Raw genomic sequence first — 18,493 nt, forward strand, 5'->3', positions numbered from 1 at the left:
CCATATCATCTAGCAATTTCACTTCTGGCTATTTATCTGAGGAAAATGAAAATGAAAACTCAAAAAGATATTTGCACCCCCATGTTCATTGCAGCTTTATTTGCAATAGCCAAGACATAGAAGCAACCTAAGTGTTCATCAACGGATGAATTAAAAAATGTGAGATATATATATATATATATATATATATATATGAATATTACTCCACCATAAAAAATAAGGAAATATTGCCACTTGTGACAACATGGATGGAACTTAAGGGCATTATGCTAAGTGAAATAACAGACAGAGAAAGACAAATTCCATATATTCTCACTTACATGTGGAATCTGAAAAAACAAAACAAAAACCAACCCCAAGCTCCTAGATACAGAGGACAGATAGATGGGTGGTTGCCTGAGGTAGCGGGTGGGGTGAGCAAAGTGGGTGAAGGGGACCAAAAGGTACAAATGGCCAGTTGTAAAATAAATGTCCTGGGGGTGTAATGTACAGCATGTGACTATAGTAAATAATACTGTAGTGCATATCTGAAAGTTACCAAGAGAGCAGATCTAAAAGTTCTCATGACAAGAAAAAAAAAATTGTAACTATGTATAGTGCTAGATGTTAACTAGACTAATTGTGGAGATCACTTTGCAATATATACAAATATCGAATCATTATGTTATATACCTGAAACTAATATAATAGTATATGTTAATTACCTCTCAAGTTTTTAAAAAAGGAGATGGCCTGCTGAGAAATCCTGAACCAACTGTTACATCTGGAAAGGGACCCGAGGGATATTGCACCAGCCTGATAATGTTGAGACAGAGACCCCAAAGGTGTGACAGCTCCCCAGTCCACCTGGAATCTTGGAAAACACGTAGGTTTTGAGGTCAAATCGTCATGAGTTCTAATCCTGCCTTTGCCCTTCTGACCTATGGCACCTGGAGAAAGTCGCTCAACCTCGCAAGCCTCAGTTTCCTTATCTGCAAAATGGGACTGTCAGTATCTATCTCAAGAGAGTTGATGAGAGGATTACTGGCTAGATGTGCATAAATCACTGAGCCCTGAGCCTGGTCATATCCTGAGCTCCATAAATGATTCTCTACTGTCCTCAGGATCAAGGGCAAACCCCTCACTCCATGCTTATGAACTCTCATACAAACATATCCACTATCGTAATTTAATTTTATATTCAGAAATTGATGTTTTTTATTGTAGTCATAATACACACCACAAGATACAAAGTTCAACAAAACCTTAAGCCAGTAGGGATGCAAATTGAAAAAAGGCCCAGATCTGTCCACAGCAGGGGTCAGGCTTCAGTCAGCATAAAATTGTCATGCTCTCAGTAGAGGGCAAGGGTCTTTAAGATTGAAAATCTTGGACTTGGGGTCTCCTTAGGGTCCCTCTGGCTACAGGAGTCTAAGTCTGACTTGGGGAAGGCTGGGAGGAGCAGAAGAGAGAATCTTATCCTCTGAGCCTGCATGGGATCGGGGATTGAGGTATGAGCGCCGCATGCAGGGCTTGTCTTCCTTGTCTTCCCTGCAGTGGGGTGTAGGAGTGGGGGCCATAGTAGGTTTAGAAGCAGAATGCTTTCTGTGAGCCCCTTTACAACAGAGGACAAACGCCAGAGTCCAAATGACCATCAGTATTCCAGAACTCTCCAGAGTCTTCCTGGAAGTTCTCAAGCCATTAGCCAAGCACTCTCTCAACATTTAGAAGGAAAAAAAAATTAGCATCTTTTGCTTCCAGAGTACATGCTATAAATCTCTGTACCCATCTTCTACATACCTTCCGTCTCCCCTCCCACTTTAGCCAAGCACTCAGAGGATTCTGGGTGGCTTCTACATCCCTCACACCAAGTTCTAGCTTTCTGGAGAACCAGGGACCAGCCACTACCACTTCCACTGGTTGGACTGCATAGGAGCATCCTAGGCTTGGCTAGGATATGATGTAAATTGTAGAGATTGAGAAGCAGCCAGACCCCAGCCTCCTCTTCCCCTGCCTGGAGGATCCATCTCCTCTCACATCTGCTTAATCAGATGGACTGCAGACCCATTTTTGCAAAAGTAGGTTAAGGTCAGAGCCAAGACAGCTGCAGAAAGAAGCAAATTGCTTGTGGATCCCCACCTGGGCTATCAGCTCACTCTGGTCCTGGAAATGACTAGACCATGTTTGGGCATCCATGTTGATCAGCTGGCCTCCAATGAAATTAGGTCCCAAGGAAATCTGAGCTTCCATCTCCTTGGAGCTGCATTGACTCTGGGTGCACCTGTCTTATTCACGTTTGTGCCTTGAGAGAACCATGTGGGAACGAAGAAGAGATGCCCCAGGCCAGCCTGGGGAGGAGCCTGTGTCAAGTGCATACAAGAGCCATGCTTACAAGGCCAAGTGTGGGAATACTGGATAACCCAAGCAGGTCATACCCTTGAGCCATGGATGCATCCTCCCCTCACCTGCAACTCCAGCCAGCTGTCTTCATAATACCTGTGTGTAGACAACAAACAAGCCAGGTGAGAGTGTGGGTAGCTCAGGGAAACTCGTTGCCATGACCATAGAAGAACCCAAGCAGCCCTGGGGGTAGAGATAGGCTAGCATCATCTTTAAGTGTAGAAAGGACCACTCTTCTCAGAGTGGTCCTTTCTCTTCTCACAGCTCCATCACTCTGAGTAGCAAACACCTTCTCTACCCACTCAAGTGCTGGCCAGGATGGTAGATGATTGTTCAGGGCTGGAGAAACTATCTCAGTGAGGGTCCTGATCCCAGACCTGAAAGCAACATAGAGATTTCCCTGAGTACAAGGCTCTCCTCCCCAGGGCCTCTCTCCTCTGGTCCTGAGCTCTGGAGGCGGCAGCCCTGCAGCAGCTTCTGTGACGGGACCAATTAGAAGAGCCTCCTCGGGCTGGTCGGGGCCCAGGTTTCCACCCATCATGTCATTGCACTGACCACCTGGCAGAAGTGGATGCTCTCAGAATCAGCTGGCTAAGCTTGGATGATCTAGGTGGAGAAAGGCTTTCCTTTTCAAATCTGGTTGAATTATGTTTTTATACCATTTCTGCTATAACTATTATGATCACGCTTACAGTGCAACATGGACAAAGATCCGTCTTGACCACAAACAAGAACCTCATAGAAGACAATGTAGTGACACCACCCACTACACAATATCTACTTAAAGGACCCCCTAAGGGCTCCGCACCCCCCAAAAGCTCTCTCTAGCTGGCTTGTCACCATCCAAGGAATTGCCATTTTACAGTTTCATTCCTTTGGGTTAAGGTAGTGTTCCCTGTCAAAGTATAAAAATTCCTGGGAGGATAACACATTGAGTGCTGGTCTCCAGCATCTTAGAATCCATTCATCATGCTTTCATCACCCTCACCCAGACCATCGCAGCAGCCCCCTTGCCAGCTGCCCTGCTCTGCTTTTTCCTCCCTCCCACCCATCGTCTCCTCTTCTGCCAGCGATTACTTTTAAAAACCTCAGTCCTTGCCGCTTCCCTGCCTAACAACTTCCCCTTCTCCTATAGAATCCAACTCAAACTCCTTAGGGTTCAAGGCCTCTCATTTTTTAGTCCCTGCGTGGAGATGGAGACTCTTCGCTTCCGTCACCCACACCCTGACCATTTGTTTCCCGAACAAACAAGCCTCTTTCACATCTCTCTTCCCCAGGGTGTTCCATTTGCCTTTCCTCCTCCCGTCCTCCTGAATTGAGAGGCACCTGAAATTGTATCCCTGTTGGCTGGGTTTTCACATCCCACCCCATGCTTCTATGAACCCTCTGTCCTGCCTTTCTCTTCACCCAAAGATTCTTTTTGGACCCCTCTAGAAAGACACTCATCCCAGGGCCCCATGATTATGTTTGGGTCTATTGAATATAATATAAAGAATAGATTGTATTATATTTTTTCATATATATATATATATATATATATATATATATATACACAATAGGTATGATAATATTCCTTCCCCCTTTCTACTGTGAGTTCTTTGTAGACAAGGACTTTGTCTAATTCATCTGCTTGCCCCAGATCCCAGCACTGGCTACACAGCCAGCCTTCAACAAATATGTGTTCCCTGCCACCCCTGACAGTCAGCTAGGAGATTTTGATATGGAAAAAAGGAGTGATGGGGCAGAATGGGGTAAAAGCAGTAACATACTTTGGTCTGAATACAGCAAGCAGTCACTTGAAGCCTGGATCCAGGAGAAGAATCATAAAAGGTAAGAACTTAGGACCGGCATCACCTTCCAAGTCCTGGCCTCCAGGTCAGCCCAACCTTAGCAAAGACTGCTAGCCACTTACAGCTTCTAAACCTCTCTACCAGAGTTGATGTCATTTTATCTTTTTTTTTTTTGGAGGGGGGCTTCATTGGGTCTTCATTGCTGCGCGCGGGCCTTCTCTAGTTGCCGTGAGCTGAGGTTACTCTAAGTTGCGGTGCGCGGGCTTCTCATTGCGGTGGCTTCTCTTGTTGCAGAGCACAGGCTCTAGGCGCACTGGCTTCAGTAGTTGTGGTGCGTGGGCTTCAGTAGTTGTGGTGCGTGGGCTTCAGTAGTTGTGGCTCGCAGGCTCAGTAGTTGCGGCACACGGGCTTAGTTGTTCCACGGCATGTGGGATATTCCGGGACCAGGGCTGGAAACCTGCAGGAGACCAGGGCCTGTCCCCTGCATTGGCAGGCGGATTCTTAACCACTGTGCCACCAGGGAAACCCCATCATTTTATCTTGACTCCCAAATTTAAATTTCCAAATATACGTGTGTTATTTTTCTGTCATCAGTTTCTAATTTAATGCGTTATAGTCAGAAAACGTGGTCTGTGTGTTCCTGATTTTTTTGAAACTTAGTAACCTTTATTGCATAATATATGGCCAATTTCTATAAACATTTACACAGGAAAGACTATGTAAGCCCCAACTCTGGGGCACAGGGCTCCCTGTATGTCCACCAAATCGATCTGGTTCTGTGAGCTGTTCAAACCCTCGACAGCTGTACTAACTCATGGTCTGCTTAGTCTGAAGTCCATTGTGTTTAACATCTGCCCCTGTGATGGTGAGATTCACAGCCTCTCCTCCTAATTCACTCTTTCTCGACAAACATTATCTGCTTTCACTTGCCTCAAAGAGTTGTCAGCTCCAGGGAAGAGAGGGTTTGTGAACTACAAAGCAACCCATGCAGGTTAATTATTACTGCTGAAAATTTTCGCAACACCTCTCACCATCTTGAGAAGAATAAAAAGCCTTTTTTTAAATTTATTTATTTATTTTGGCTGCATTGGGTCTTCGTTGCTGCACATGGGCTTTATCTAGTTGCAGTGAGCAGGGGTTATTCTTTGTTGTGGTGCGAGGGCCTCTCGTTGTGGTGGCTTCTCTTGTTGTGGAGCACGGGCTCTAGGAGAGCAGGCTTCAGTAGTTGTGGCTCACGGGCTCCAGAGCACAGGCTCAGCAGTTGTGGCACACAGGCTTAGTTGCTCCGTGGCATGTGGGATCTTCCCGGACCAGAGCACGAACCCGTGTCCCCTGCATTGGCAGGCAGACTCCCAACCACTGCACCACCAGGGAAGTCCCCTAGAAGGATTTTTAATAGTTCTTTTAGGCCTTCTTCCCATCTTCCTCATCACTGCTCCATGGCTGAACACCTACTGTGTGTGGGCTCTGCTCACTTCATTCTTGGGTTTCCCCTCCGATGCCCGTGAGGAGGTGTCATTAGTCTCAGAGGGAAGAGCCTTGCTCAGATCCCAAGTTCATAAAGCAGCCGAGTCTGGAGCAGAGCCCAGGTTGGCCTGCCTCCAAAACCTATGCTTTTATTATGTTTTGTTTCATTGCTTAAATTGTTTTTCTAATGATGAAATATTTCATATGTATACAGAATCATATACATAACACTATATAGAAAGTATAAAGAATAATCCCTACCACACAGCCTTAAGCATAGTACATTCTAGATGCTTTTGAATCCACCTGTGTGCCCACCCCATTCTCATTCCCTCCACCCTTTTCTCTGGGGTATCCACTCTCCTTAATTTTATGGGTATTTTTTTCACCTTGCTTTTTTCTCAGTAGTTTTACTATGTGTGTATATATTATACATAGATATATGTAATAATATATTATTGAGTTGTACATAACTCTGAACTTCAGTTAAGTGAGTTCATACTACACATATTCTTCTGCAACTTGGGAGATTCATCTTCATTAATTTGACTAGAGGGATATATTCATTTTCACTTCTAAATAATTCCACTGTGTGAATGTATATCACCATTTATTTATTTCTCCTACTGCTGGTGGATATATAGTTTGTTCCTACTTTTTGCTTAACAGTGGTGCTGTAAATATGCTTATCTCTTGGTGTACATAAGCAAAAGTTTCCCTAGAGTGTAAATACTAGGAGTGTGTCTTAGCTTGGGCTGCCATAAGAAAATACCAGAGACTGGATGGCTTAAACAGCAAAAATTTATTTCTCGAAGTTCTGGAGGCTAAAAATCCAAAATATAGGTGTCAGCATAGTCATTACCTGGTTAGAATTCTCTTCCTGCTTGTCGACAGCCACCTTCTCACTGTGTCTTCACATGGCAGAGAGAGACAGTAAGCTCTCTTATAAGGGCACTAACCCCATCATGAGGACCCCACCCTCATGGCCTCATCTAGACCTAACTATGTCTCAAAGGCCCCATCTCCAAATACCATTCCACTGGGGGGTTAAGGCTTCAACATGTGAATTGAGGAAGGGAGCACAATTCGGTCCAAAGCAGAGTGGAATTGCTGGGTCATAGGTTACACCTATCTTCAAACTTACTAGATATTGCCAAACTGTTGTCTAAAGAAGTCAATTCAAACTCCATGCTCCTGACCTGCTTCCTAACTCAGCCACCTGCCTCCTTCAGTATGCCTCCCATTAACATTCTTCACCCAGATTCAAAATGTTCTCTCTCCAAGAGCTTAAGAATCTTTTATGTGTCATGATCTGTTTCTCTTCCCTGCCCCCTTGCCCGGCCACCCTACCTTGTTTGTCTCCTCCCACCATCACTTCTCCCCACCTTCCTGGTGATGACACTGGCTGACACACACCCACACCCTACCTGTGCTCCAGGAATCCAGTGTGCTTTCAGGGGCAGAGTAGAAACTAACATTCCTCTCTCAAAGGCATGTGGAGAGATGGTGCCCCAGCTTCCCTATGGTTAACCACCGTGAATAAGCCAAGCAGTGACAGAATCAGTGGGCGCTGAAAATCTTAGAGGTGGAAGAGGTCCAAGCAATCATCGTCTACTCCCCCTTTAACACAGGAGGAAGTGAACACCCAGAGGGGAAAGTGTTTTGCCCAAGGTCACCAAGCCAGTGAGGGGCCACTGGGCTGGAACAATAAGTCCTGTGTTGTGAGCAGAAGTTACCATCCCGGCAGTTTGTAGGGACAGGGGTAACATTATTCTAATTCTGGTTTTTGGATACAAACAGCGAGTCTCATCATAGTCTAAAGCAGAAAATTTAGGTTGTCCCAAATGAATCACCTGTTTGGGGAGCTGATTTTTGAGGGCTAATTTTACGTCCAACCAAAGCAGACAATAATGAGTACATTATAGCAAGGGGGTTGTTTCTAGCATAGGACAATGAATACCTTGTTCATACCATCATTCATTCAAAAAGTATTCCTTGAACAGCTGCTATGTGCCATATTCTAGGCACTATACCAGGAAAGCGGGGGAGGGAGGGGAAACAGGCGAAAATCCCTGCCTTCTTGGAGCCTACTTTCTAGTGGGTGATAACAGACAATAACAAACAAAAAAAGATAAAAAACGAACAAGCACATAAATATCAGTGTGTAGGTGTCTGTGTGCATCAAGTGGTAGCGACCACTCTGAAGAACAGCAAAGCCAGGTAAGAGAGAGACAGAAAACAAGGGCCAGCAGGGGGCGCTGTTTGTAATAAGGTCTGTGGGAGGGTAGAAGGAAATGATGTCAGAAAGATGGCAGGACCAGATAGATCATTTGGGTTTATCTCTATTCATTGCTCTATAATAAATTGCTGTAGGCAAACTTTATGGCTTCAAATATTTCAAATGTATCATCTTGCAGCTCTGGAGGTCAGAGTAGGACATGGGTCTCACTGGGCTGAAATCAAGGTGTCAGTGGGGCTGGGTTCCTTCCTGGAGGCTCCAGGGGAGGATCCCTTGCCTCCTCTTTTCTAGCTTCCAGAGGCTGACGTCGCTCCCTGCCTCCTGGCCCCCTTGTCTCTACCTTCAAAGGCAGCAACAGGGTGTCAGGTCCTTCTCACCTGGAATTCCTCTGACCATCTTTCCATACCCACAAGTCCACCTCTCTGTTCTCAGCCGGGCAGGTTTCTTCACTCTTAGGGACTTGTGGGATTAGGGTTGAACCCACTCGGATCGCCCAGGGTACCTTCCCCATGTCAAGGCCCATCCTCTTAATCACATCTGCAGCATCCCTTTCACCACATGAGGTAACACACAGGCTCCAGGCATCAGGCCATGGACATTTGGGGACCATTAGTCTGCCAACCACGAAAACCACTGGAGGATTTTGGTAGAAGAGTGACCTGATTTCTAAACGGCTGCTTGGCAAGGAACAGACCACGGGAGGCAAAGTTGGGGGGTGGGGTGGGCAAGGGGACCAGCTAGGAAGCTGCTGCAAGTACCCAGGGCAGGGGAGGTGGCGGGGAAGGAGGAAGTGGATAGGAGCCGTGGAAGTTTCAAGAGGCCTTCTTTCTGCGGGTGTATTTTAAAGGTAGAGGCAGTAGAATTACCTGACCAACTGGACGTGGAGGGTGGTAGGAAGAGAAGAGTTGTGTGATTCCAAGGATTTTGTTCAGAGAATGGAGTTGCCTGTCATCGGAGGGAAAGATGCTGAAAGAAACAAGGGGTGGGGAGGGATGAAATGAGGCAATACTTCCACCCACCAGAGTTAAGCTAATGCCTCTGCTCTGGCCCCCAGCTTTCAGGATTTTATATTTCAGTTGGGAAATCAAGACACACAAGATAACACAACTGATTACTTCTGAAACATCAGAACTTACACTTACAAGTGAACGCTGTCCCCAAAGCTGTCATCTCGGGAAGCCATATACATTTATTCCAAGGCTGCTGCCCAAACAGCCAAACAGCCAAAACATCCTTGGAACTTCTTTCTAGGAACTGGATTGATTTACGGGCTGTAAAGAACATTAGCCTTGTCATTTCTCCATCAGAAGTTCAGTTTGAACATTGACTTTATTCACCGGACCTGACTCAACCTTCAAAGAATTAAAACCATTTTCCCAGAATGATAATTGGCCACCACGGGGGACAGGCACATCTCTAGCTGTGGCCGTGCCACTGGAAAAGTCGGCTGCCATCTCCAGGGAGGACGAATTTCCTTCTACAGACCAGTACCCCATCCAGTGGAGGTGAGAGCCACCTCCCTCCAGAAGCTCCAGTAATGATGTCATTAATATTGGTCAGAGGTGGTCTTCTTAACAGCCCAGCCCTCATCTGGGTGTATAGATTTGGGTATAATATGGTTTAAAATTGTGCAACTTGGTGATAGTGGATCATCCACACATTTCACAGAGACATTTTTTCCTCTGGTTTCAATACCAGGCATATTCATGTTTCTCATAAGCTACTGGATTGTTCAGATTGTATGGTCCTAGTGAAGATGTAACTGGTCATATTTCTTCCTTCATTCTACAAACCAGAAAATTTTCTGTTTGCTCATTTGTAAAATATGGAAGCTTACTTTCTAGTGGGTGCTAACAGACAATAACAAACAAACAAAAAAACACAAAAAACCAACAAACACAGTGTGTAGGTGTCTGTGTGTGTCAAGTGTATCTTCTTAGGGTAGTTTTGAGGAGGAAATCAGACATTCCATATAAAGCACTTCACACGATGCCTGAGAAACTCTTGAGAAATTGTATTAACCTCGGTCCATGTGCAGGATCACGTTTACCAGATCACTGCTCACCTTTTACTTTTCCCTGGAAGAACTTACTCCTTTCAGGCTCCAACTGATGGTGTTGCTTGCTTCTGATTCTTGTCTGGTTTTCCCAACATTCCCTTCGAGTACCTTAGCCGTCCAGTTGGCCATGAGGATCAAGCGGGTGAGCCGGGGTCTTCTTTTCCTACCTTCACTACCCTTCCCCTTTCTCCTCCGACTGCCAGGCCATCCCAAAGACAGGCAACGGCCCTGCCAAACCAACGTCCTATAAATTATCAGCCCTGCCTGCTGCCTTCATGATGGACCTAATACAGAGGTAAACTACTATCTGGACTTCCCCTGTAGAAAACAACAAAGACTTCATAGGCTACAGGTAGGAAACTTGGTCTTTGCTGGTATCTGGATGCCCAGAGAGAGAGGTGAGCTCTATCTAAGAAAAACTTTGGGTCTCCATCCCTTTCATTTAAACCAACACCCATGATTTCCATTAACCTGAGAAATAATTACGTGACGTTGCCAGGAGCACCTTTCTTCTCTCACAGGGAATTTTGGGGGCATTTTAACAGAGGCTTCTGGAATCTGTGCGTGGTTCATGCTTCAAATCTGAGTCACTAGTGGCCCAGTTGTTTGGAATTTTAGTCCAGTGGGGGAGATAGTTTTGTCCAGAATATCCTTTAGAAGCACCCCAAAATGGCAGTGAATCATGGCTCATTTTCTCTGTTTGTCCATGAGTTAGAGTGGCCCTAAAGGCAGTGTGAGGCCCGCTCTACCCCTCCTGCCCTATTTCTCCTCCTCCCCTGTCCCTACCAGGCCCTTTAAGAGGAGTCATGACCCGTGGTTGATGAGATCATTGTTCGCATTAGATGAGAAAATGGATTTTTAAAACTCCCTGCTCTGTTCCTGGCACATAATAGGCCCTTTATTAATGTCAGGGTAATTGTCTCTCCCATCCCCCATGTTTGCCCACCAAAACCATGAAGTTCAGACCCCAAAAGACAATCTTCAGAGGCTCTGATCTGGCTGTGAAGATCCCCAGCCTCCAGAACCTTCCCCAGCCCATTTATAACATCACATTCTCACTACAGCTGCTGATGGACCAGCCATGTCCATCTTTCTTTCTGAGTCTCCAGGACTTTATAGAAACTTCCAACCACTTGATTTGACAAATGACTTTCTGAGTGGAAGGGGGTTTTACATTTAATACATATCATAAGAGACATCAGAGCTATGCTCAGGAGATCAAATAGTTTCTTCAGCTAAGAATGTAAGCATGATCCTCATTAATATCTTTCCAACAAAGGCCCTGAGCTCCCCACCCCCGTTCCTCTATGATCTCAGTTTATTAATGTTGCTGTCCCCTCCCCCTGGTTAAGCTGCCCTCACCGCAGAATCTCATTCCAGTCTGATGTACACCCTCCATAGAACACACCTCCTTGGCAAGCATTTAATGTTAAAAAAAAAAAGTCCTTCATCATCAAACAACTGAACGCCATCTCCTGGGAAATAAAATCTGAAAAGTTAAGAAGGGAAAAAGAGAGGGCTATGATTATTTTAATCTTATTCCAGATGCTCAAGTACGCTCCCAAACAAAACCCAAATTAAACGTGAGCCTTATTCAAAGGGATGATGACCGTGCAAGTGTCTGAGACAAGGTTTGGCAAATAGTAGGTGCTCAGTTAATATTTATCTAAAAATAAATAAGAACATCCATACAAGCTGTCCCATGGACCACTCTCTGTCAAGCCCCAGCCTGAGCAGACAAGATGGGTTACTGTTACTGCAGTCCCCACCTGGACCCAGGGTGCTGTGATTTTTCAAAAGCACCTTCATGCTTACTAGCTGCTTTGATTAATGCAGCGTATCGAAGCTTGCACCTGGCTGTGAGAGAAGGGGGCCTCTCCCAGGTCTCTCAAAGACAGGATAAACGCAGACACCCCACACTGACACACACAAACACTGGGAAAATCTGGTTCTCGCAAGAATTTGGAAGCCTCTAAAGATTTTGGAATCTCTGTCAGCACTACAGACATTGCTGAGATTGGAGCTCTGATTCCTTATCAAAACTAGAGTGAACAAAAACCTCTTTACCACCAACATCAACACCAAAAGTATGTCAGAAGAGTACCGACATTGTAGGATGGACGCTTTGGTCCCTTTGGTCAAAAGGGCCAATGTACCAGCCAGAAAATTTCCCTTTCACTTAGTCACTCCAACCCTGAAACCAATGCCCAAGTCATGTTGTTCCCTGGGCCTCAGTTTATTGCATCCATAAAATGGGAACAAAGAGGTTGGCTTCATCTCCCTGCTGGCATTCTTGGGAGAATAAAATCAAACAGCCTGAGAAAGATTTTTCAAGAATGGAAACTTATACATACAGATTGGCAGCCACCAGTGAAGGACAGATGATGTGGGTACCAAAGAGAGCCAGCGGGAGCTCCTTGCCAATCTGGTACTAGGTAACAGGGGTAAGGATGGTCAGATCATCACGGGTTGTGTTCTTCCTTCGAGGGCTCTGTCCTATCACCCAGGTTCAGGTCATTGGCAGTCCTGGATGTGAATCCCAGAGCTGTCATCTACCAGCTAAATAACTTCATAACCTGAGCTGGCCCCCTGGCCTCCCGGGCCCTTCACCTCCTTGCATACAAGGTGGGCTACTATCTCCTCCCTCATAGAGAACAGCCAGAGGTAAGGATCCAATGAGGGAATGGAGGCCAGCGCACAGAGGTGCTGCACAGATGTTAGCTCATCCTGCGAGTTTGTCCTTCAAAGAAACCATTCTGCTCTCAGAGACCCTCAGAGGGGAGGAGGAGCTTCCCTACAGCTGCCTGTGGAAATCTGTCTCAAGTTCCGCCCCATTGCTCTGGGTCTCCTCCTCCCACCCTCTCTGTGGCACTTCCACAAGCCTTGGAGGGTCGCCTGCTGGGAAGCAAATGGCCCTTCGCCTCATGCTCTGTCCCCTGCTGGTAGAGGTGGTGGCTGCAGGGGAGGGAAGATGGCCTGAGGTGGTCGCTGGTAGCAGCTCTGGACCAATGGCTCTAGCATCTCCCGCGGCCCCCAAGCGGTGCCCTAAACAGAAGGGGAAATTGGATGAAATCCTCCTGCACGGCGTTCCCATCTGCGTTTCACCACCCTCCCCGCCAGCAAGGCCTGGGGCTCCACAAGAAGTGCTGCACCAGATCACCCACCCGACCTCCAGATCCTCCTGTCAAAGCCTCCTTAGACTCAGAACTCTGGGACCCGGATGGGATTCAGAGAGCATCCTATCTGGATTCTAACCTGGGTCACTGAGCCCCTTAAACAGCCTGGCAGGCAGTAATGAGGGTACTAGAGACACTCTTTTATTTTATTTTATTTTATTTTATTTTATTTATTTATTTTTTCGGTACACGGGCCTCTCACTGTTGTGGCCTCTCCCGTTGCGGAGCACAGGCTTCAGACGCGCAGGCTCAGCGGCCATGGCTCACGGGCCCAGTCACTCCACGGCACGTGGGATCCTCCTGGACCAGGGCACGAACCCGTGTCCCCTGCATCGGCAGGCGGGCTCTCAACCACTGCCCCACCAGGGAAGCCCAGTATATAATTTTTAAATGCAGCAATTACTACTTAATGAATGCTGTTTGTAGCACTGATGAACTTTTCTTTTCTAAACAAGGAGTCTAAGGGGAAAAAATGATGAAAAGGCTCCTTAGTGGCAAAAGGGGCAGAACCCACCAACCTGTCCCATTTTACAGGTAAGGAAACAGAGTCTCAGGAGTTAGGCCTCTCCCAAACCCGAGCAGCTTCTCTGGAGTAGAAGCAAGATTCCATATTACAACCCCAGAGTTTTGCTTCCTGTGCTGTTTGTTCGAGCTGCTTTGTCCCATCCTGGGCCCCATCCTCTCCACACACACCTGATAATTACCAGGTTACACCAAACAAGGAAACTATGCCTTGTTAGCCAAAGGACGGACACATGTCAACAGGCCCTTCTAAAACTACGTTGTCCATTAGGTAAATACATGTGGATATTTAATTAATTAAAATTAAACTCTACAATTCAGTTTCTCATTCGTACCAGCCACATTTCAAGTGCTAGGTAATCACTTGTGGCTGGTGGCTACCATACTGGACCGTGCAGATATAGACCATTTCTATCATTGCAGGAATTTCTACTGGGCAACACTGGTCTAGAAGCAGTGACTTTGACAAGAAAGAGTCCAGACCCTGTGAGTGGGCAGGGCTTGGAGGTACTTCACACGTCACCCAGGCTCTGCATGGACTCCGAGTCTGTGGGACCCCAAGGACCTGGAGACTTTGAGAGAGAAACAGCCTAAAGGACCACCTCCCTCCTAGACTGGTGCTGTGGTTTCTACGACCAGAGCCTCTCTCGAGATTCAGCCACCCTGAATATTTACAAGTCACTTTGTCACAGGTGAAGAAGCACTCACATGGGCATCAGAGAGGGGGTTTCAGCACCAGGGCTGCCTTTTACTAGCTGTGTGTCTTCAGCAAATAACTCCTCTTCTCTGGCCCTCAATCCCCCACTAGGGAAACCATTCTGTCTTCTGAAGCCCAAAAATTTGATGCTGCTCCATCCTCAATTCATTCATCTCTCGTGGGTCTGTGTCTTATCTTTCTTGGGTGTGTGTGCATTTAGAGAAATGTTCATCTTGATCAAGGGCATGGTGCAGAGGGCAGGGGAGATTGCCTTGGCCAACATCAGAATATGGGTTTTTGTTGTTGTTGTTGTTTTTTACATCTTTATTGGAGTATAATTGCTTTACAATGGTGCATTAGTTTCTGCTTTATAACAAAGTGAATCAGTTATACATATGCATCTGTTCCCATATCTCTTCCCTCTTGCGTCTCCCTCCCTCCCACCCTCCCTATCCCACCCCTCTAGGTGGTCACAAAGCACCTGAGCTGATCTCCCTGTGCTAAGAGAAAAACCTCTGAAGAGACTAAGGCAGCAGAGGGCCTTTGGGCTACTGTTTTCCATGCAAGAATCCAGTAGATGGGGCTGCTGCATAGAGGCGATGTCCTGACAGGCTTTGCCTTAAGCTTGTCATAGCGAGTGCCCAAGCTCAGAGGGCAGGAAATGCGTCTTTTTTGTCCTTGCAGGACCCCAAATCTCTCCATACACCCAGACTTAATGAGTCACTGCTAGAAGCCTCAGTACAGGCCCAGGAAAGCCCCTCGTGCCCTTTGTGTGCCTTTAGCCCTGATGAATTTTCCCTTTCCCCTTCCAAATTATAAAACTGAAGCTATTTTCTCCGGTGCCTTATTTAGTAGCTGTCAAAAGTTGGAACCTGACAAAGATCAACAACTTTTTACCAGCTCAAACTTCACTCCTGTCCCAGGTGGGTTTTCCCCTGCTCTGCCCTCCCTCTCCTTCCCCAGTGAAAACTTTCAAAGTCCACCGAGGTTGCCTGAGACCCTGGCCGCGTGCCTCTTTGGATACAGAATGCTTTTAAGGAAATAAAAGTGCATCCCCGCCATTCACTTTTTCCTAACTGCCTCTTTTTCCTTCCCAAGGTGACGATGGAACTAAATCCTCCTCCCCAGATGAAGGTTGATTGGCAGCCTCGGTCCACAGTCTCTCACCATCTTCTGAGAACAAGACTCACTCAGCCTCAGCACCACAACTGACAGCCGATGGTTCGTCGGAATTTCCAACTCCTATGATTTCTCCCTTCAGTTCTTCAGAGGTAAAGATGAGAGTAAAATATGTCAAGAAGGCCCCTGGCTGTGCGTGTCCACCGTGGGAGTTTTGGGGGACAGAAAGGTGCACATCCTTTGCAACTTCACCGTGAGACTTCCACAGAAGGGCTCTTTTGCTTGTAAATGGCCCATTTAAGGCTTCAGGTTCAAGAACGTACCTGGGTCCAGCCTCACTGGGAGGAGAGGGGGGTGGGCAGCAGAGGAGGGCGACAGTCTGGCAGGCACCCCTTCTGTTGAAACCAGAGGGACCCGTCCTGGTAGGTGAAGCTGCGTATGGCAGCTCGGCTGCTGTCTTAAAGCGATGGATGAGAACAGGAGCTGTAGGTGGAGGGAGATTTCATTCCCTGAGGTTGGTCTCCAAGCTGAATAGACAAAGGAGCAAGAAATGGGGAAAATTCTCAAACAAAATAAGGAGTATTTGCTGGTCCACCTGAGTGAGAATTCTCAGAATATTTTCCAAAGCTCCAAGCTGCTTGGGGACTGCGGCCACAGTATAGAGATAATTGCCCCATGTTCATTAGGAGAGCCTGTGTGTGTAAAGGGAATAAATATTCAAGCTTTGGGGCCAAATGTTGGTTCAAATCTCAGCCCCGTGAGCTTCTGCTTGCATAACTTTAGATAAGTCACCTGGACTCTCTGAATCTTCATTTTCTCATCTTTTATAGATTGATTATTGCCAAGAGTCAATGAAATAATCTGTGTGAAGGCACTCAGCACTGTGCCTGACATGTAGTAAGTACTCAGATGTTAGCTACTATCTTACTTTGCAAATAAAATAATACCACAATGCCCTTCTAAGTAGAAATAGAGATGTATGAGAAAATTCTCTCTTTCCACAGGCTACGGGAATTTCTTTAGGATTAACATACTAACACTTGTGGAATTTAAGAGTGACACCCAAAGAAAAGTCACGGGGGCATTTGATACGTGCTCCCTAAAATTTGCTTCCCGTTCTACCTAACAACCCTTACGAGTTTGGAGTTCTACCGATGAAGCCACGTGGTCAGTATAAATGGCAGCATATTCACCAAAAAACAAATATTTCTCAGATCCAGTAAAACCCTGTGAAAACACCACGCCCTTTCTCTCTAAATCAAAACCAGACACGGAGAGATTGGGTCCGTCCTTGTTCTAGCCCTGACTATAATAAAATGACCCTACGTTCATGCTATGGAATATTTTGGACCCCACTAGAAGATCGTAGTGGAGTATGGGATCTGTGTGGGGTGTGTGCCAACAGCCCCGAGGTGGGCAGACACCGCCCTGATGGTGTTAAACAGTATGTGCCTCGTTCCCATTCTTGTTTCTCAGTCAAGGTCAAGTAGATGTTCTTGGAGCAGTTCAGGGGCAGCACAATTCCCGAGGGTTCTAACCCCAGCCCAACTCTAACTCCCGCAAATGAGAGTCACATTATCGTGGGATTAGAACCTTGAGTTTGCACAAATAGTGAAAAGGGAGGGAAGAAAGAGCGTGGTTTCTGAGTTTGAAGACCTCAAGATTTTCTAACAAGAAATTCGCTACGACACGTGTCCCGAGTGATCAATAGCATGTGGCCACTCACAACTGAAAAGTGCGCTGGTTTATTCATTCATCTCACAAACTTTTATTAAGCACCTACTATGTGCCATGCCCTGTGCCAGACCCTGGAGAATCAAGAAGGAACTAGGCACAGGCTCAGCCTTCAGAGACCTCACAAGGGTACGGGGGAGGCCGACTATGCAGGGTGACGAGTGCTGTGCAGGGTGACAAGCACTGTGCAGGGTAAGCACAGGGCACTGTGGAGCCCACAGGAGGGAGAGGCTGTTAGTTGTAAGCAACTCTGCCTTGAGCCAGGAGGCCAAGGTCCTGAGATGGGAGAGCCAGTGTGCATGGGAGGCCCCCTGGGGACATGGAGGAGGAGTCAGGCTCAGGTAAGAGCACCTGAGGCCAGCAAAGGCAAGAAGGCTCAAGTGCAAAGGCTCTGAGTTGGGAGCCTGTGATGGGCATCGCAGTCTGTATGGAGGGGGCGGGGGGACGCTAATTCCAAAGCCCACATTCCTCTCCCATACTCACCATGTCTCTGATAGTTACACTTATATTCCAAATGCACAGTCAAAGCACAATTAGCACTGAATCTGAAAAAACGCAATGTAGATGCTTATTCTGGAACCAGAAGAGACTTTCAGGTTTCCTAGGAAGTTTATGACCCTACCCCTCAAACACTGAAATGAAGGCCACGTGTGAGGTTTCAAAGCTCTCTAACGAAGCACATGCCTCAGCGTTCTTTGATAATAATATCTGACCTCTCCTTGAAAATCAGGAAACATTTCTTCACGTGGCCTCTTGTCACATTGTAAGCCAACTGGCTATTAGTCAGCATGCATCAGGAATAGAGCATAATATCATTCATTTAATATAATTTTTTAGAAACCTCATAGAGTGATAGAATGAATAAAATGCCCCAGGCACTGCACTTAACCCCCTCCCTAAGTCAGCAACTCTGAGTGTGAACGCTGGATCTAAGCTGGTTGAGCCAGGCTACGTGCAGATCCAAAGCCAGCTGAGCCCCGCACGTAGGTAGGATTTGAGAGGCACCAAGAAACCTACCCTCAGTGGCAGAATTCCAATAAGTTATTCATATTTTGAGTGAAGGTAGTGGGAATTGGGGGTTTTGTTTGTTTGTTTTTCCTTTTTTTTTAATAAAGCAGTGGAAACCTTCCTTCGTGTGAAACCTTGCAGAGTGCCCCATATAAAATCATAATAGAAGATTCTTAAATAGTATTTATTATGTGCCAGATGTTTTAACTTATTTAGTCCAACAACAACACTGTAAGACAGATACAGTGTACTGTTACTGTCAAGATTTCCCAGATGACAAAACTGAGGCACAGAGAGGTTAAA

At 46.3% G+C, this 18,493-nt stretch overlaps 1 protein-coding gene across 1 annotated transcript in view; it reads right to left on the reverse strand.

The window, feature by feature from the left end:
• Positions 1-15,636: 15,636 nt before the first annotated feature.
• Positions 15,637-18,493, reverse strand: part of RUNX2 (RUNX family transcription factor 2) — a 358,942-nt gene continuing 356,085 nt past the window's right edge. Inside the window, exon 8 of the mRNA XM_060110997.1 lies at positions 15,637-15,975. Within this exon, the coding sequence (XP_059966980.1) occupies positions 15,746-15,975 (230 nt within the window). The 3' untranslated portion in view covers positions 15,637-15,745. The remainder of the gene's footprint in view (positions 15,976-18,493) is intronic.

This window comes from Mesoplodon densirostris, chromosome 10, assembly GCF_025265405.1.
Source record: "Mesoplodon densirostris isolate mMesDen1 chromosome 10, mMesDen1 primary haplotype, whole genome shotgun sequence".
Taxonomy (NCBI): Eukaryota; Metazoa; Chordata; class Mammalia; order Artiodactyla; family Ziphiidae; genus Mesoplodon; species Mesoplodon densirostris.